General features: G+C 52.9%; 1 protein-coding gene across 3 annotated transcripts in view; it reads left to right on the top strand.

Annotated features, from left to right (window-relative positions):
• Nucleotides 1-16,335, top strand: part of NTRK3 (neurotrophic receptor tyrosine kinase 3) — a 287,748-nt gene that overhangs the window by 82,035 nt on the left and 189,378 nt on the right. For all 3 annotated transcript variants that reach the window (XM_068143397.1, XM_068143396.1, XM_068143398.1), the window contains exons 5-8: nt 3,094-3,251; nt 6,896-7,038; nt 9,075-9,216; nt 11,706-12,002. In XM_068143397.1, coding sequence (XP_067999498.1) covers nt 3,094-3,251; nt 6,896-7,038; nt 9,075-9,216; nt 11,706-12,002 — 740 coding nt within the window. The remainder of the gene's footprint in view (nt 1-3,093; nt 3,252-6,895; nt 7,039-9,074; nt 9,217-11,705; nt 12,003-16,335) is intronic.

The raw sequence follows: 16,335 nt of genomic DNA, 5'->3' as shown, positions 1-16,335 counted from the left end.
TCTCCCAGGCAACTCATGACAGGACAAGAGGCCATGGTGTGAAACTGCACCGGGGGAGGGTTAGGTTGGATGTTGATAGGAAGCAGTTCCTGATGGAAAGGGAAATCAGGCACTGGAATGGACTGCCCAGGGAGGTGGCAGAGTCAACATCCCTGGAGGTGTTTAAGGAAAGATTGGATGTGGCACTTGGTGACATGGTCTGGTCAATGTGGTGGTGTTGGGTCATAGGCTGGACTTGATGACCTCAGAGGTCTGTTCCAGCCTCAATAACTCTGTGCTCCATCTGGGGCTGATGGATATCTCTGGTTCCTATGCAGATTTGGTCCCTTTTTTGGCCAGCTCCTTGGTGCAGGAGCAGCTTTGCTTGTGCAGAGGGCCTGGCTCTCTTGAGGATGTGATCCTTGCTGTTTCTCACAGGCATCTTGAACCCAGGCCTTCAGAAGGTGTGGGAGTGTGCACAGCTTCCGAGTGCCTGTAACCAAGCAATGCTTTGGCAGCATTTCCAGGCTAAGGGTTTACTTGGCCTCTCCCAGGAGTAAGCTGTGCTGGATATGTCTCATGAGAAGGAGCCCTTTGCCTCCATTCTCCCTGTGACACTGTTGCACTACTAAACACATGACAGCAGCAAAGACCTCTTGGCTGTCCTGCTGTGCATTTCAGCACCAGCTTTTGCCCTTCCTGCTGTGCTGGGAGACACTCTGCAGCCTGTGCTGTTGTCTTCTGGTCTGATGGTGTTTTTTTGTCCAAAGGGTGCCTTGTTGCCCCTGAGGAGTTTCTTACAGAGATTGGAAATTACATTTACTTTAGCAAGCAGAGTCATAGTCAGTGGAGATGTGGCACAAAAGTTATGGAGAGTTGGAAGGAGCTGCAGATCCTACTGATCACTGCAAGGGAGGTGGTCAGAGGGGGGGAAAAAAGGGAGGTGCAGGTTTTGGCCAGGTGCAGGACAGTGTGAGCATGGAAATCTTTGTGCACCTCTCCAGAGAGCTATCTTGCATGGCAGGGCAGGCACCCAAGGAGGAGGGAGGGCATCTCCTGCAGGTGAAGAGTGCTCCTGCAATGAGTGTTAGGGAAAATGGGTGCTGCTTGTACTCATTGGGCCATGCCAGCTGCTGGTGCCACTTGGCACAGCCAGCTGGTGGTGATGGAAGTTAATTTGTGCAAAAGCCCCTGTGAGGGTCTTGGTCAGAGCAAGTCCCAACACTGATGTTGGGGTAGGTTGTGGGGAAGTTCTGCTCTGAAGCCCACTGTTGCTGGCCTTCATGAATTAGCCATGGGTCAGGAATGCTGCTCTCTCTCACTTATAAAGCTGCCCTTAACTGCTAGGGCAGCAGCTCTCCCTGCCAGTCCTGTTTCATCAGGATGTTTGCAGTGGAGCAGGGTTCCTCCTCTGCTGCCTCTGAGCTCCCCCAGCAGCCTGAGGGATCCCAGCACAGAGCTCCAGTTGCCTGCTCTGCCTTTAGCTGGGTTCATGGCTCTTACCCCTGTACCATCTCCCATGCTCTGCTGCTGGCAGTGACCTTGGGAGAATCCAGAGGAGAATGTGGTTTCGTGGCCAGGCTGAAGAGGATGCAGAGCCTGTACAGTACCTACTGTAGCAGGCAGGAAATGTCTTGTCATTCAAGTCCCACCAAATTACTGTGCTAATCTGCTTTGCTCTGTTAAATTCACTGCTTTGGCCTTTGGAGCTGCTTGTCTGAGCCTTGTACCTGTCTTGCAAAAGTTTACATGCTTTTGACAGGGAAGGAAGGAACTAATGGAAAGCCCCAGAGTGAGGTCCAATTTGGTGCTTGCTCTAAAAATAGAGGAGGAAGCAGAACGTGAGATGGCCTCTTGCTTTATGAGAAGAGTCAAAGTGGCTCCATTAGGGTGGGGATTTAACCCCCTTGGGGGCTGCCAGAAGATCCCTTTTCCTCTTCCACCTCCTCCTGTATTGATGGGAGAGCAGCTGCACGTTTGGGAAGGCTGTTTCCCAATCCTTTTAGTGGGTGGAATTCATCTTGTAAAAGCAAGCATGAATTTTTCAGGAACGTGTGGGGCAGACCAGAGAGGCAGCTTCTGCCTGCATGACAGGAGGGCTCTGGCAGTGGTGTGCTCTTTGGGGATGCCCTCCTGCTTTTGGGTGGCTGAGCATCACCTTCTGCAGCTCCTCTGCTCCCTGCTCTCTCTTGCTTCACAGCTGGATGGGGAAATGTTTTGCTTTTCAGCCTGGCTCTCTCCTCTTGTCTCAAGCTGCTGCTGCAACCCACCGTAGCAATTCTCTTTGCCCTGGCTGAGCACTGGGCCACTCCTCCCTGCTGGGCCCTGATCTTAATTGTATCTCCACAGAGAGCTGTAGAGAGCTTTAAAAATGTAAATGAAATTGTTAATAGGTGGGGAGGGGGGAAAAAATCAATTATAATAAACATTCCTGCTATATAAACTACATGTAAGTGTGTTTTAAATGAAGTACATTAAAGGTAGTGCTTTCTTTTCCCCCCCCCATTTCTCCTGGCCCAGGTCAGCAGGGTCTCAGTGCAGTGCAGTTTGATTTGATTAAAATGCATTTACAGCCTGTTCATTAGCTCATGTCCTGGGTCACCAGCAGGCTGTGTTCCTACAAGGCACTCAGGAGAAGAGCTGCCAGCTTCACTGAGCGCTCCTAGGGGCTGCAGGTGCAGGCTCTTGGACGTCCAAGAGTGGGCTTTGCAGATGTGAATCAATAGTTGAGGGCAGTGAGGAGCTGCCTGCTCCTTTCCTGGGGGATGGATGTGTTGGGTACCTGCATGGCTGCAGATGTGCAGATCTTGGGGTGCAAGGTGCTGTGTGCCTCCCTGCGTTGCCCTGGGGGGTGTAAAACCCTGTGTGCCTGCGTGGAGGTGGCTGTGTGAACCCTGGGTGTGCAGCCCCTGTGTCTCTGGAGGCAGAAGAGACGTCGATAACGAGTGCCAGAAGACCCCAGGCAAACAACACGCAGGAGATTCTCCCTTAGCTCTGAAGGGGCCCTCGCAGCTGCGTGGTTGCTGCCTTCCCTGGGGAGCCTGGAGGCAGGTGACAGCCCTGCTCGTCCTTTCCCTACCCCACCATCCTTTCTCATGCTCTCTCTGCCCGTAGGAAACTAGAGAGGAACCCTTTCAACTGCAGCTGTGACATCCGCTGGATCCAGCTCTGGCAGGAGAAGAGCGAGGCCAGCCTGCAGTACCAGGACCTCTACTGCATGAACCTGGACGCGGGCACCATCCGCCTGCAGGAGATGAACATCACCCAGTGTGGTAAGGGCTCCTGGGGCCAGGCAGGAGGCAGCGCTGCCCCATCTGCCACCTCTGCTTCCACCTTTTGCTTGGGGAACCTGGGGTGGCAGCATCCCACCGGGTGGGCGAGAACGAGATGGGAGAGCTTGTGGATTCAAAACGCTGCCTCTGGGTCAGTGTGGGGCTGCCCTTTGTGTGTGTGTGAAGAGATTAGGACATTTGGGGCACTTCTTACCCTGATTTGGGACAGCTTGTGGATTCAAAATGCTGCCTCTGGGTCAGTGTGGGGCTGCTGTTTGTGTGTAAAGAGACTGGCTGATTTGGGGCATTTCTTACCCTGCTTTGGGGCAGTTTGTGGATTCAAAATGCTGCCTCTGGGTCAGTGTGGAGCTGCTGTTTGTGTGTAAAGAGACTGGCTGATTTGGGGCATTTCTTAGCCTGATTTGGGGCAATTTGTGGGTTAAAAATGCTGCCTCTGGGTCAGTGTGGGGCTGCTGTTTGTGTGTGTGAAGAGATTGGCTGATTTGGGGCACTTCTTACCCTGATTTGGGGCAGTTTGTGGATTCAAAATGCTGCCTGTGGGTTATTGTGGGGCTGCTGTTTGTGTGTGTGTGAAGAGATTGGGGGATGTGGGGCATTTCTTACCCTGATTTGGGGCAGTTTGTGGATTCAAAACGCTGCCTCTGGGTCAGTGTGGGGCTGCTCTGTGTGTGTGTGTGAAGGGGTTGTGGGGTTTGGGGCATTTCTTACCCTGCTTTGGGACAGTTTGTGGATTCAAAATGCTGCTTCTAGGTCAGTGTGGAGCTGCTGTTTGTGTATGTGAAGAGATTAGGGCATTTGGGGCACTTCTTACCCTGATTTGGGGCAGTTTGTGGATTCAAAATGCTACCTCTGGGTCAGTGTGGGGCTGCTGTTTGTGCATGTGTGAAGAGATTGTGGGGTTTGGGGCATTTCTTACCCTGATTTGGGGCAGTTTGTGGATTCAAAATGCTACCTCTGGGTCAGTGTGGGGCTGCTGTTTGTGTGTGTGTGAAGAGATTGTGGGGTTTGGGGCATTTCTTAGCCTGATTTGGGGCAGTTTGTGGATTCAAAATGCTGCCTCTGGGTTATTGTGGAGCTGCTGTTTCTCTGTGTGAAGAGGTTGGGGGATGTGGAGCATTTCTAACACCAATCTGGGGCAGGTTTTGGATTCAAAATGCTGCCTCTGGGTCAGTGTGGAGCTGCTGTTTGTGTGTGTGAAGAGATTGGGGCATTTGGGACATTTCTTACCCTGCTTTGGGGCAGTTTGTGGATTCAAAATGCTGCCTCTGGGTCAGTGTGGAGCTGCTGTTTGTGTGTAAAGAGACTGGCTGATTTGGGGCATTTCTTAGCCTGATTTGGGGCAATTTGTGGGTTAAAAATGCTGCCTCTGGGTCAGTGTGGGGCTGCTGTTTGTGTGTGTGAAGAGATTGGCTGATTTGGGGCACTTCTTACCCTGATCTGGGGCAGTTTGTGGATTCAAAATGCCGCCTGTGGGCCGGTGTGGGGCTCTGTGTGTGTGTGTATGAAGAGCTTGGGGGGTGTGGGGCATTCCTCAGCCTGCAGTGTCATTGCTAGTGATCAGCCTGCATGGAAAGGCTTGTGTTTCACCTTGCTCCTCTTCTGTCTAACAGTTTATTGTTACAAGACCCTGCCACTGTCTCTTTTGTAATTACTCCTAGGAAATACATCTCTCTCTCCATTTGCTTTTGTCTCATTCTTCTAGATTTCATTTATTCTGGTTTTTTTTCCCCCCCTTCAACTTGCAAGCCCATATCTGTAGGGAAGAGGCAGCAGTGACTTTTATCTCTCTTTCTCTTTCCTGCTGATGTTTTAAGAGAGTCCTGTGGCCCCAGGAGCAACGTGAGGCATGTTCAGAAATTATCCTTTCCTCTTCCTCCTTCACCTTGTTCGCACATCAGCTGTCTGTCTGCTCAGTGTCAGGCCCTGCTCTGCTGTTGCCATTACTGGAAAGCATCCTTTGCAGGGGAAGAAGGGGAAGGAGCTGCACCTTCAGCAGAACAATTAAACTGCCTGTATGCAAGCAGCTGTCAAACTTGCAGGCTGGGGGGGGGGGTGGGGGGGGTAGAAAAAAGGAAAAGCCAGGAGGGAACCCAGAGATTTTTCTTTTCCTAGTGATTGTGTTCTGTCCTGGGAATCTAGGGGTTCATTCCCTGCAGCAGTAGCAGGCAAGCAGCACGAGCATTTGGGTTTGCATGGCTTAGTTAGTTATTTATTTCCCCTCAAGTTCATGATGTCCCCTCTATTAAGCTCTGGAAAGTGGCCAAAGTGTGCCTGCCTGTGGATGGACTAAAAAGATTGGAGTGTGCTGTAATTTCCTCCCCACATGGGAAGAATAATCTGCAAAGATTAAAAGAAGAAGGGGGGGGGGGGAATAATGAAATCCTTAGGGATCAAGGACAGGAGAAAAGGTGACTCCGTCAGTGGTGGTGTTAGGCTGCAGGGGACAGTGGGTGCTGATTTGAGAACCCCAGCGTGCTGGTGTGCAGGGTGAGCATCTCCTCTGACCTCAGAGTCTCCTTGAGGAGCAGGGAGCCATGCTGATCTGCTTACCTCTAGAGGGAGAGTCTTGTTGTTCAAGTCTCAGGAGGAGTGAGGGGATGTTGTAACAGCAGCCCATTTGTCTTTGTCCTTTGGTTCTGGGGGCTGCTGTAGCTTGGTGTGGCTCCATGTGAAGAGACCACGCACGTCCTTGTTATCTTCTCTCTGTTGCTTCTTGCTCACCTGTGCAGTTTTGCCAGACCTTGGCTGCTGCCTGGTTTCTTCTGGCACCCCCCCAAATCAGTCCAATGGTGTTTCCCCCCTGGTGTCACTCCCTGATGGCAATGAAAGGCTGTGTATCCCTGGCTATGGCTTTGGGTTGTTGGGATGGATGCTGTGATGGGAGCAGACTGCTGGTCAGCTCCTCCTTGCCCTGCCTGATCAGCTGGTCTCTATCAAGAGCCCAGAAGGCCCCCCATGTGCAAGAAAGGTCTTTGCCCTTCATGCAACCAGCTCTGCTGGTTTGGTGTTGCAAGGATATCTAGCACCTGTGTGATGGCAAGTGAGGAAGTGGTGTAAATCAGAGGCACCGTCAATCAGTGGGTTCCTCTGCCACCACCAAGGAAGAACAAGGGCACCTTTTATCATGAGAGCTGAAATGAACATAAGGACACAGCCTTGGTCGTCTTCTCTTGGTTGTTATAAACCAGAGGGAAATCTTCCTCACCTGGAGTGCTGGGTGCTCTGCCTTGCCCTCAGAAATGGGAATGCTTTGCATTCTCTCCCAGCAGGTGCAACTTTCCCATCCCAGGTGACTGCCCTGGAGCACCTGCTTTGGGAGTAGAAGAGAAGGGAATGGTGGATTGTGCAAAGGGAAGGGCAGTCAGCAGTGGGCACTAGCTCTTGGAACTGAATGTGATGGGAGGCTCTGCTCAGCTCCAGTGCCCACATTTTCCCTTCTCTCCAAGACCTCTCCTTCTCTCAGCTGGGCAAAGCCACGCTCTTCTCTCCTGCTGCTTTATCCCAGGGTGCTGGAGGCTGGTTTTGGGATCAGGCGTGGTGGGGTCTGGGTCAAGACGTGTCCTGTGCCTGGAAGTAGCAAACCCTGCTGCCCACCTGAGCACCTTGGTGTTTGGCTCTCCTAGACCTGCCTGAGATCAGCGTGAGCCACGTGAACCTGACGGTGCGGGAAGGGGAGAACGCGGTCATCACCTGCAACGGCTCAGGCTCGCCGCTGCCCGACGTCGACTGGACGGTGGCTGACCTCCACTCCATCAACACACACCAGGTAGGGGCTGCTGGGCTTCAGTGCTGCCCTGTGCCCCATGGGGCAAGGGCAAGGTGAGCCAGCAGTGTGCCCAGGTGGCCAAGAGGGCCAGTGGCATCCTGGCCTGCATTAGGAACAGTGTGGCCAGCAGGAGCAGGGAGGTCATTCTGCCCTGTGCTCAGCACTGGTTAGGCCACACCTTGAGTACTGTGTCCAGTTCTGGGCCCCTCAGTTTAAGAAGGACATTGAGACACTTGAAGGTGTCCAGAGAAGGGCAACAAGGCTGGGGAGAGGCCTTGAGCACAGCCCTGTGAGGAGAGGCTGAGGGAGCTGGGGGTGTTTAGCCTGGAGAAGAGGAGGCTCAGGGGTGACCTCATTGCCCTCTACAACTACCTGAAGGGAGGTTGTAACCAGGAAGGGGTTGGTCTCTTCTCCCAGGCAACCAGCACCAGAACAAGAGGACACAGTCTCAAGCTGTGCCAGGGGAAGTTTAGGCTGGAGGTGAGGAGAAAGTTCTTCCCAGAGAGAGTTGTTGGCCATTGGAATGTGCTGCCCAGGGAGGTGGTGGAGTCACCATCCCTGGAGGCGTTCAGGAGGGGATTGGACGTGGCACTTGGTGCCATGGTTTAGCCATGAGGTCTGTGGTGACAGGTTGGACTCGATGATCCTCGAGGTCTCTTCCAACCTTGGCGATACTGTGATACTGTGAATGTGCCTGCCAGGGATTCCCCAGATCTCTGGAGGTGGAGGGATGGTGGAGGTGAAATAGTTCTGACCAGGGGAAATTGAGGCTGTGCTCTACCTGCGTGAGAACCTGGGGACTACCTGGAGGCAGTGGGTTGAAGTTCCCCTCCTCTCCCCCCCAACATTAAATTTGCCAGAGCAGCTCAGTTGGATGCAAATGGAAGCTGCATTTACAAGCAGAACTGCAATCTGCAATGGAGTGCAAAGAATGTGTACAAACTAGACAGCATTTGCAATATTGACAGGTATCTGCAATTGATAAACAGCACAAGAACCCCTCTGGTCAAAGACCCTAGGGGAAGCTACCAGCCTCTCCCCCTTGTCTCCCTGTACAAAAAGAAGTGAAAGGAGCAGAGGGACCTTAGACTTAGCCAAAACAATGCAGCCAAGGTCAAGCAGAAGCAAGTTAGGATCTCTCCCAGAGCAAGGAAGTGAGAGAAGAGAGGGAAATTGGTTTGGGAACTAAATTCTGTGGTAGATATCTCTTCAGTGGGATAGTTTAGGGGAGACCTTATTGCTGTCTTACAACTACCTGAAGGGAGGTTGTAGCCAGGAAGGGGTTGGTCTCTTCTCCCAGGCAACCAGCACCAGAACAAGAGGACACAGTCTCAAGCTGCACCAGGGGAAGTTTAGGCTGGAGGTGAGGAGAAAGTTCTTCCCAGCAAGAGAGATTGGCCATTGGAATGTGCTGCCCAGGGAGGTGGTGGAGTCACCATCCCTGGAGGTGTTCAAGAGGGGATTGGATGCAGCACTTGGTGCCATGGTTTAGTTGTCAGGAGGTGTTGGGTGACAGGTTGGACTTGCTGACCTCTGAGGTCTTTTCCAACCTCACTGATTCTATGATTCTATGCTTTTCATGTTTAGAATGATCTTTATTGTTCCTTTTCACACCCAGTAGTGATTTATTTACCTTTTACTACTCTCTGTTCAGGATCTGTGAGAAATCTTTACAGGCATAGCCTAAAACTACCTCAAAGAGATAGCTTTGTGTCCCAGTGCTCCCCAGCTGAATTGCCTCCTGCCATGGAACTCCCTGTTTACAGAGGTGTCTGCAGCAGCTGGAGCTGACACAGGCAGCTCAGCAAGCTTTCTGAGGGGCAAGCTCAGATTCCTTGGGCTACAAGACAGGCTCTCTCCCCTCTTGGTGTATTAGCATGTGAGGAAGCATCTCCTTCCACGTGGATCCTAGCTGCCCTTGGAGTTTGGAGAGCCTCCTGGAACGCTGTGATCCTCACCTGCTGAGGGCAGCAGCTGGGAGGAGAGGAGCTACCAGAAGCTGATCTCCGTCTCTGTTTCTCTCTGGGATTTTTCAGACCAACCTCAACTGGACCAATGTTCACGCCATCAACTTGACCTTGGTGAATGTCACCAGCGAGGACAATGGCTTCCTGCTTACCTGCATTGCTGAGAACGTGGTGGGGATGAGCAATGCCAGTGTGCTGCTCACCGTCTACTGTAAGTAGCAGTGGAGAGAGCTTGACTATAGAGAGGCTGGAGGCCTGCCCTGGGAACCACCTGAGTGCATGGCCACTTGCTACCTGGTTTTGTGGATGGGGTTTAGGAGCTGAGTGCAGTGAGGAGGAGGAGGATCCCTGCACAGCTCTCCAGTAGCTGTGTTTTTGCTTCCATGGATGCAGAAATGAGCCCTAGGGCAGGGAAGTCTCTCACTGGTGGTGGATGTCTCTCCACTCATCTCTTGGAAGATCCAGTAGAGCAAGAAAAAGCCACAGTGGGATTAGAACTCTGTTTACAGACACAGGGGTGCCCTCCCTGCTGCTGTGTGAGGGGTTAAACATCTCCCTTGCTTAAAGCCAATGAACCTTGCCTCTGATTTGAGGGCTACTTAGAGCTTCCTCCCAGCCCTGCTCCTACAAATGCCATGTAAACATGCACATGTCAAATCCCAACTGTTCACTTTCAGCTGCAGGTAGCCAAACTTTCTTTGTGCTTTCTAATAAAACTTAACACAAACCTGACCTTAAGAGGAAGTTTACACAGCTTTGTGCTCTCAAGCAGCTGAGATTTACTATCTGTTGCTGTGTCTGTAATATTTGCCCTTATTCTGTAGTTGGAAAAATCTCTTCCCCACCCTCCCCCCCCTGCTTCACCCTTGCCAGGAAGAGTGTGAGCTCCTGGCTGGGCTTGGTGAGCCCACACCAAGAGCAGGGCACAAGCCAGGGGGGTCTGTAGAGGGTTGGGGTGGGGTGGAAGGGGAACAGATGCTTTACTGCTTTCATCTTCTTCCCAACAGGGGGTATTGATAGCTTGAAGGATGGAGGTGACTAAGGTGCAGATCAGCTCAGAGGGGACTGATCAGCAGGCAGGCAGGGGAGTTTTGCTCTGTTTTTTAGCCTCTTTTCCTGCACACCTTAAACCAGCACCATGGCAGTGCCTGTTTTCACCCATGTAATCCTCTCAGCTCCTGATGGTTTCTGCTGCTCCTGCTCTTGTTGCCCAGACCCATTACTTGGGCTGGGATTTCATGCTGAAGAGCTCTGGGTTTGGGTGTGTAGGTGGCTGCCTGTTTTGAATCCTCCTTGCCAGGAAGATGTGAACCAGCCACATGTAGCTCTGAGCTTGTGAGTGAAAGGAGGTGGCTGGGACACAGCTCTGTGGTTCAAGGTGTCTGGGTGCTAGTGGGAGAACATTGCTCAGCTCCAACTAGCTCTACACCCTTTTCTCTTGAGGAGATCTTATTGAGGCCTTCCAGGATCTGAAGGGGGCTGCAAGAAAGCTGGGAGGGACTTCTGAGGGTGTCAGGGAGTGATAGGACTGGGGGGAATGGAACAAAACTAGAAGTGGGGAGATTCACATTGGATGTGAGGAAGAAGTTGTTCCCCATGAGGGTGGTGAGAGACTGGCACAGGTTGCCCAGGGAGGTGGTGGAAGCCTCCTGCCTGGAGGTGTTTGCAGCCAGGCTGGATGTGGCTGTGAGCAACCTGCTGTAGTGTGAGGTGTCCCTGCCCATGGCAGGGGGCTTGGAGCTGGCTGAGCCTTGAGCTCCCTTCCAACCCTGACAATTCTATGGTTCTATGATCTTCAAGTCTGTTTCCCAAAAGATGGGCCAGAGTTGGTGCACTGATTTTGGTCCTTGGGGATGCCTCATGGGTTGCATTTGCAGCTGGATAGGATCAGTAGAAGAAGTGTTTTAGGGAAGACCTTTTGTATCCTGGCTTTGCACAAAACTCTATTCTTCCACTTCAGACCTTGCCAGCCTTGGGACCTCACGAGCAGGTGCTGTAAATAGAGTTTCAGAAGCAATAGCAGAGCAGCATTGCAATTCCTGGGGTGCCCCAAGGGGAAGACAATGCATATGCAATAAATTGCAGGTGGAGTCTCTGCTTCTCTCATCCCTCTCTTTTCCCCCTTTAATTAAAACACCCCTGGAGGGTGCTGGGTGGGTGAGAACTCCTCTGGGATCTTCAGGCAGCCGAAGCCCCCAAGGACAGGCGGTCGCTGAGGGAGGTTTGCTTCCATGGCTATGCAGCCAAAAGTGGCCCAGTGTGACTGGAGAGCTCCCACGGGTGCCTTGCACTTGTGTAATGTAGCAGTGCTGCATCACAATGTCCTCCTTAGCAGCAGCAGGTGGCCTCCCTGTGATCCCTTGAGGGAAGGAGGGCAGCAGTAGGTGTGTGAAGGGAAGGAGACAACTCCAAGCTTCATGGTTTCTTGGCTGGCGAAAGGACCATCCCCGGTGTTAATCTGTACCTCTGTCCAGTAGCCCCAGAGAGCTGGCTGTGGGGCAGGTCCTCCTTCTGGGGATGAGCATGGGGTGGCTGCTGTGACTTTGGCACACCGCTGCTTTGCAGGGATCCATGGGAAGAGCAGAAGGAACAAGGGGCTTTGGAGGTTGCTCTTCCTGGTAACGCGGACTGCCCCGGTGCGCAGAGCCCCGGCGGGAGCGCAGGGGTGCTGTGAGCCTTGCCATCTCTTCTCTCTGCTAGATCCCCCTCGCATCCTGACTCTGGAGGAGCCAGTGCTGCACCTGGAGCACTGCATTGCATTTGCAGTGCATGGGAACCCAGCCCCCACCCTCCACTGGCTGCACAACGGCCAGGTCCTGCGGGAGACAGAGATCATCCATATGGAGTTTTACCAGCAAGGGGAAGTCTCCGAGGGCTGCCTGCTCTTCAACAAACCCACTCACTACAACAATGGCAACTACACCATTGTGGCCACCAACCAGCTGGGCTCAGCCAACCAAACCATCAAAGGACACTTCCTTGAAAAGCCCTTTCCAGGTAGGAGACTCAGTTTTTGTCATTAGGGTTGTTTGCAATCCAAACCTCTCGCTGTGATCCCAACAGCAGTCCTTGCACTGAACAACCCCTGCTGGCCTTTGTGCAGCAGGCTGGGAGAGGTGACCTCTGCAAGTCTCTTCTGACCAGTTTGGTTCTCCTCCTTTGAGCAGCAGGCTGGGACCTCTGCAGGTCCCCTCTGACCAGTTTGGTTCTCCTCCTTGGAGCAGCAGGCTGGGAGAGGTGACCTTTGCAGGTCCCCTCTGATCAGTTTGGTTCTCCTCCTTTGAGCAGCAGGTTGGGAGAGGTGACCTCTGCAGGTCTCCTCTGACCAGTTTGGCTCTCCTTTGAGCAGCAGGCTGGGAGAGGTGACCTCTGCAGGCCTCCTCTGACCAGTTTGGTTCTCCTGCTTTGGTGCCATGACTCCTTAATGCCAGGAGAGACACTAAGTGGTTTGGCTGGTTTTGTTGTGTAACACATTCTGTAGTGGATTTTTGGTGTTGGTTTTTTATTTCCCCAGACATCTTTGGGGATTTCAGCAGGAATAGGATGGAAATTTGGCCAACTGTTTTGAGTCTCCTCTGGGGTGTCCCAAAGAGGTTGCCCAATTGTTTTTTGAAAGCTCTTTTCCATGGGATTGCTTTTTGGAAGCTAAAGAGAGGAAAGCCCTTTGGAGTGATGCAATTCTGCCTTCTCCCTCTCTCTTTCTCTCTCTCTTTTTCCCTTCTAGCTTGCATTTGTGACATGATTAAAGCAGGATGCAGCAGTGCCAGGGTTTCATAGTTTCATTCAGGGTTGGAAGGTTGTTTTCTTTCTGGGTATGACATGTGCAATCCCAGAGTGACAGGCCTACAGAAGGTGCCACGGCTCCATTAGTCACTTCCCAGCCCTTTGCTGGGGTTTCTTCACTGACTGGCTGGAATTCCCCTTTGTACCCTGCAGTGTGATTCAGGGCTGATACTGCAGCAACCAGCCTTGGAGAACATGAAGGTGCAGCAATGGCCAGAGATTGGCCATTGGAATGGGCTGCCCAGGGAGGTGGTGGAGTCACCATCACTGGAGGTGTTTAGGAAGAGCCTGGATGGGGTGCTTGGTGCCATGGTTTAGTTGATTGGATGGTGTTGGGTGATAGGTTGGACTGGATGATCTCAAAGGTCTGGTCTGGTCTATTCTCTTCTCTTCTCTCCTCTCCCTCTCCCTCTCCCTCTCCCTCTCCCTCTCCCTCTCCCTCTCCCTCTCCCTCTCCCTCTCCCTCTCCCTCTCCCTCTCCCTCTCCCTCTCCCTCTCCCTCTCCCTCTCCCTCTCCCTCTCCCTCTCCCTCTCCCTCTCCCTCTCCCTCTCCCTCTCCCTCTCCCTCTCCCTCTCCCTCTCCCTCTCCCTCTCCCTCTCCCTCTCCCTCTCCCTCTCCCTCTCCCTCTCCCTCTCCCTCTCCCTCTCCCTCTCCCTCTCCCTCTCCCTCTCCCTCTCCCTCTCCCTCTCCCTCTCCCTCTCCCTCTCCCTCTCCCTCTCCCTCTCCCTCTCCCTCTCCCTCTCCCTCTCCCTCTCCCTCTCCCTCTCCCTCTCCCTCTCCCTCTCCCTCTCCCTCTCCCTCTCCCTCTCCCTCTCCCTCTCCCTCTCCCTCTCCCTCTCCCTCTCCCTCTCCCTCTCCCTCTCCCTCTCCCTCTCCCTCTCCCTCTCCCTCTCCCTCTCCCTCTCCCTCTCCTCTCGAGAGTGCTCTTTTAGGAGCGTGGAGGATCTCACAGGATGTTAGGGGTTGGAAGGGACCGACAGAGATCATTGAATCCAACCCCCCTGCCAGAGCAGGGCCATAGAATCCAGCACAAGTCACAAAGGATCACATCCAGATGGGGTTTGAAAGTCTCCAGAGAGGGAGATTCCACAACCCCTCTGGGGAGCCTGTTCCTAGTGCTCGGTGACCCTCACAGTGAAGAAGTTCCTCTTCATGTTGAGGTGCTGTAGTTTACATCCATTGCCCCTTGTCCTATCCCAGGGTGCAGCTGAGCAGAGCCTGGCCCCTCCCTCTTGACACCCAGCCCTCAGATATTTATGAACATTTATTATATCCCCTCTCAGTCTTCTCCAGACTAAAAAGCCCCAGGGCTCTCAGCCTCTCCTCTCAGGGCAGTGCTCCAGTCTCTTCATCATCCTCATAGCCCTCCCTTGGACTCTCTCCAGCAGATCCCTGTCCCTCTTGAACTGGGGAGCCCAAAACTGGCTGCAGCTCTTTTCCCTCTTGAACTGGGGAGCCCAAAACTGGCTGCAGTATTCCAGGTGAGGTTTCACCAGGGCAGAGTGGAGGGGGAGGAGAACCTCCCTGGCTCTGCTGGACGCGCTCCTCTTACTGCAGCCCTCGCTCTGCTCTCGGCTGTCGCAACCCCACGCTGGCCATCGTGGAGTTAAGATCTGTGCTGCTGCCTTCAGGAATGAAGCCATGAGAAAGTGGTAGCTCTAAATTGGCCCCTGCAGCCCAGAGAAAACCCAGCAAAATAGGGCACTTGCTAAATATAGCAAAATACCCCCAGTGCTCTCATTTATTATTTATATCACACCATATATGTACACAGAGCTTTCCCACAGGTCAAACACTGTAAAGGCAAACCCAAATCTCTGCCTTGAAGATCTGACAATTGAACAAACCAGCTGATATGGATGGGAGTACAAAATCTGGGGTCTGGCTCTGAGGATGATGCCCTTTTTGGTCCCCCCCCATGACCTGTTTGTTTCCTTCTGCTAGAGCAGAAGAGAAGCTTGGCAGACGTAGGTGGGTGAGGAGAGGTGCACAGGTTTGCAGTCTCAGCTCTCTCAGGTCTCACCTTGGTGACTTAATTTCCCCATCTGTGAAATGGGGACAGCTCTTAAGTAGGTCCTGGCCCTCCAGAAAAGGGGGCAGAGAGATCTGCTGCTCCAGAGGGCTGGTTTTGGAAAAGAATCTGAGCCATGGCATGATGTGGGAAGGCAGAGCGATGTTTGAAGAGCCTCTTGTGTCAGAGGCCCTGGGAGATGGGGGTTGTGTGGCATGGGTCAAATATTGCCCTCATGAGTGCAGGTTCAGCCACAGCCTTGTGGGTGGTGGTGGTGTGGAAGCCTGAACCATGTGGCAGAAGCTTCTTCCCTGGAGGTTTTTAAAGCCAGGCTGAATGGGGCTCTGAGTAACCTGTTCTAGTGTGAGGTATCCCTGCCCATGGCAAGGAGGTTGGAACCAGATGATCCTTGAGGTCCCTTCCAGCCCTGATCTCTCTGCAGGAACTGACCCATCCCTTTTCTTTCTTCTGATCTGGAGTCCCAAGCTGTTCCTCACCCTGGCAGACCTTGCCAGCCCCATGCAGGATGTAATTTGCTTCCCTTGATGTTTGTTGCTCCATCCTCTGCAGCAGCTGCCACTAAGACTCGGTGTAGCTGGTGTTTGTCATTCCCCATTTGAAGGTAGACTCCTCCAGAAAACACCTCAAATGGAAGGCTCCCCACTGGGGTTCAGTCAGGGAGTTTATTGCCCATAGCCATTCACACATGCAAAGGTTTTACTGTCTGTGCAATGAGAATTGTTAGTCTTAATTAATTAATGAAAGCAAAGTGCCTAGATGATTTCCTGCCAGCACAGCAAAGGATCTGTGACGATGTCTTTTGGAGGCACCTCTGGATTGCCACCCCCTGTTGCTGTGCCAGATTGTGCTGCTTAGGTTGAGAGGAGAAAGGTGTTCTTAGGAGCTGGGAAGATGTCTCCTGCCATATCCTGCTTCTCTAGGATCCAGGAGAGTGGCTCTTAGGACAGACTTGAGCCACCAGTGTGCCCAGGTGGCCAAGAAGGCCAGTGACATCCTGGCCTGGATGAGGAATAGTGTGGCCAGCAGGAGCAGGGAAATCATTCTGCCCTGTACTCAGCACTGGTTAGGCTACACCTGGAGTCCTGTGTCCAGTTCTGGGCTCCTCAGTTTAGGAAAGATGTTGAGACGCTGGAAGGTGTCCAGAGAAGGGCAACAAAGCTGGGGAGGGGTCTGGAGCACAGCCCTGTGAGGAGAGGCTGAGGGAGCTGGGGTTGCTTAGTCTGGAGAAGAGGAGGCTCAGGGGAGATCTTATTGTTGTAGCCAGGTGGGGGTTGGTCTCTTCTCCCAGGCAAGCAGCACCAGAACAAGAGGACACAGTCTCAAGCTGTGCCAGGGGAGGTTCAGGCTGGATGTTAGGAAGTTCTTCCCAGAAAGAGAGATTGGCCATTGGAATGTGCTGCCCAGGGAGGTGGTGAAGTCCCCATCACTGGAGGTGTTTAGGAAGAGACTGGATGGGGTGCTTGGTTGCATGGTTTAGTTGATTAGATGGTGTTGGGGGATAGGTTGGACTCGAT

This window comes from Melanerpes formicivorus, unplaced genomic scaffold (assembly GCF_026170545.1).
Source record: "Melanerpes formicivorus ecotype bairdi unplaced genomic scaffold, bMelFor1.0.p_v2 SCAF_10, whole genome shotgun sequence".
In the NCBI taxonomy this organism is placed as follows: Eukaryota; Metazoa; Chordata; class Aves; order Piciformes; family Picidae; genus Melanerpes; species Melanerpes formicivorus.
This window is presented reverse-complemented; position numbering and strand designations above follow the sequence as displayed.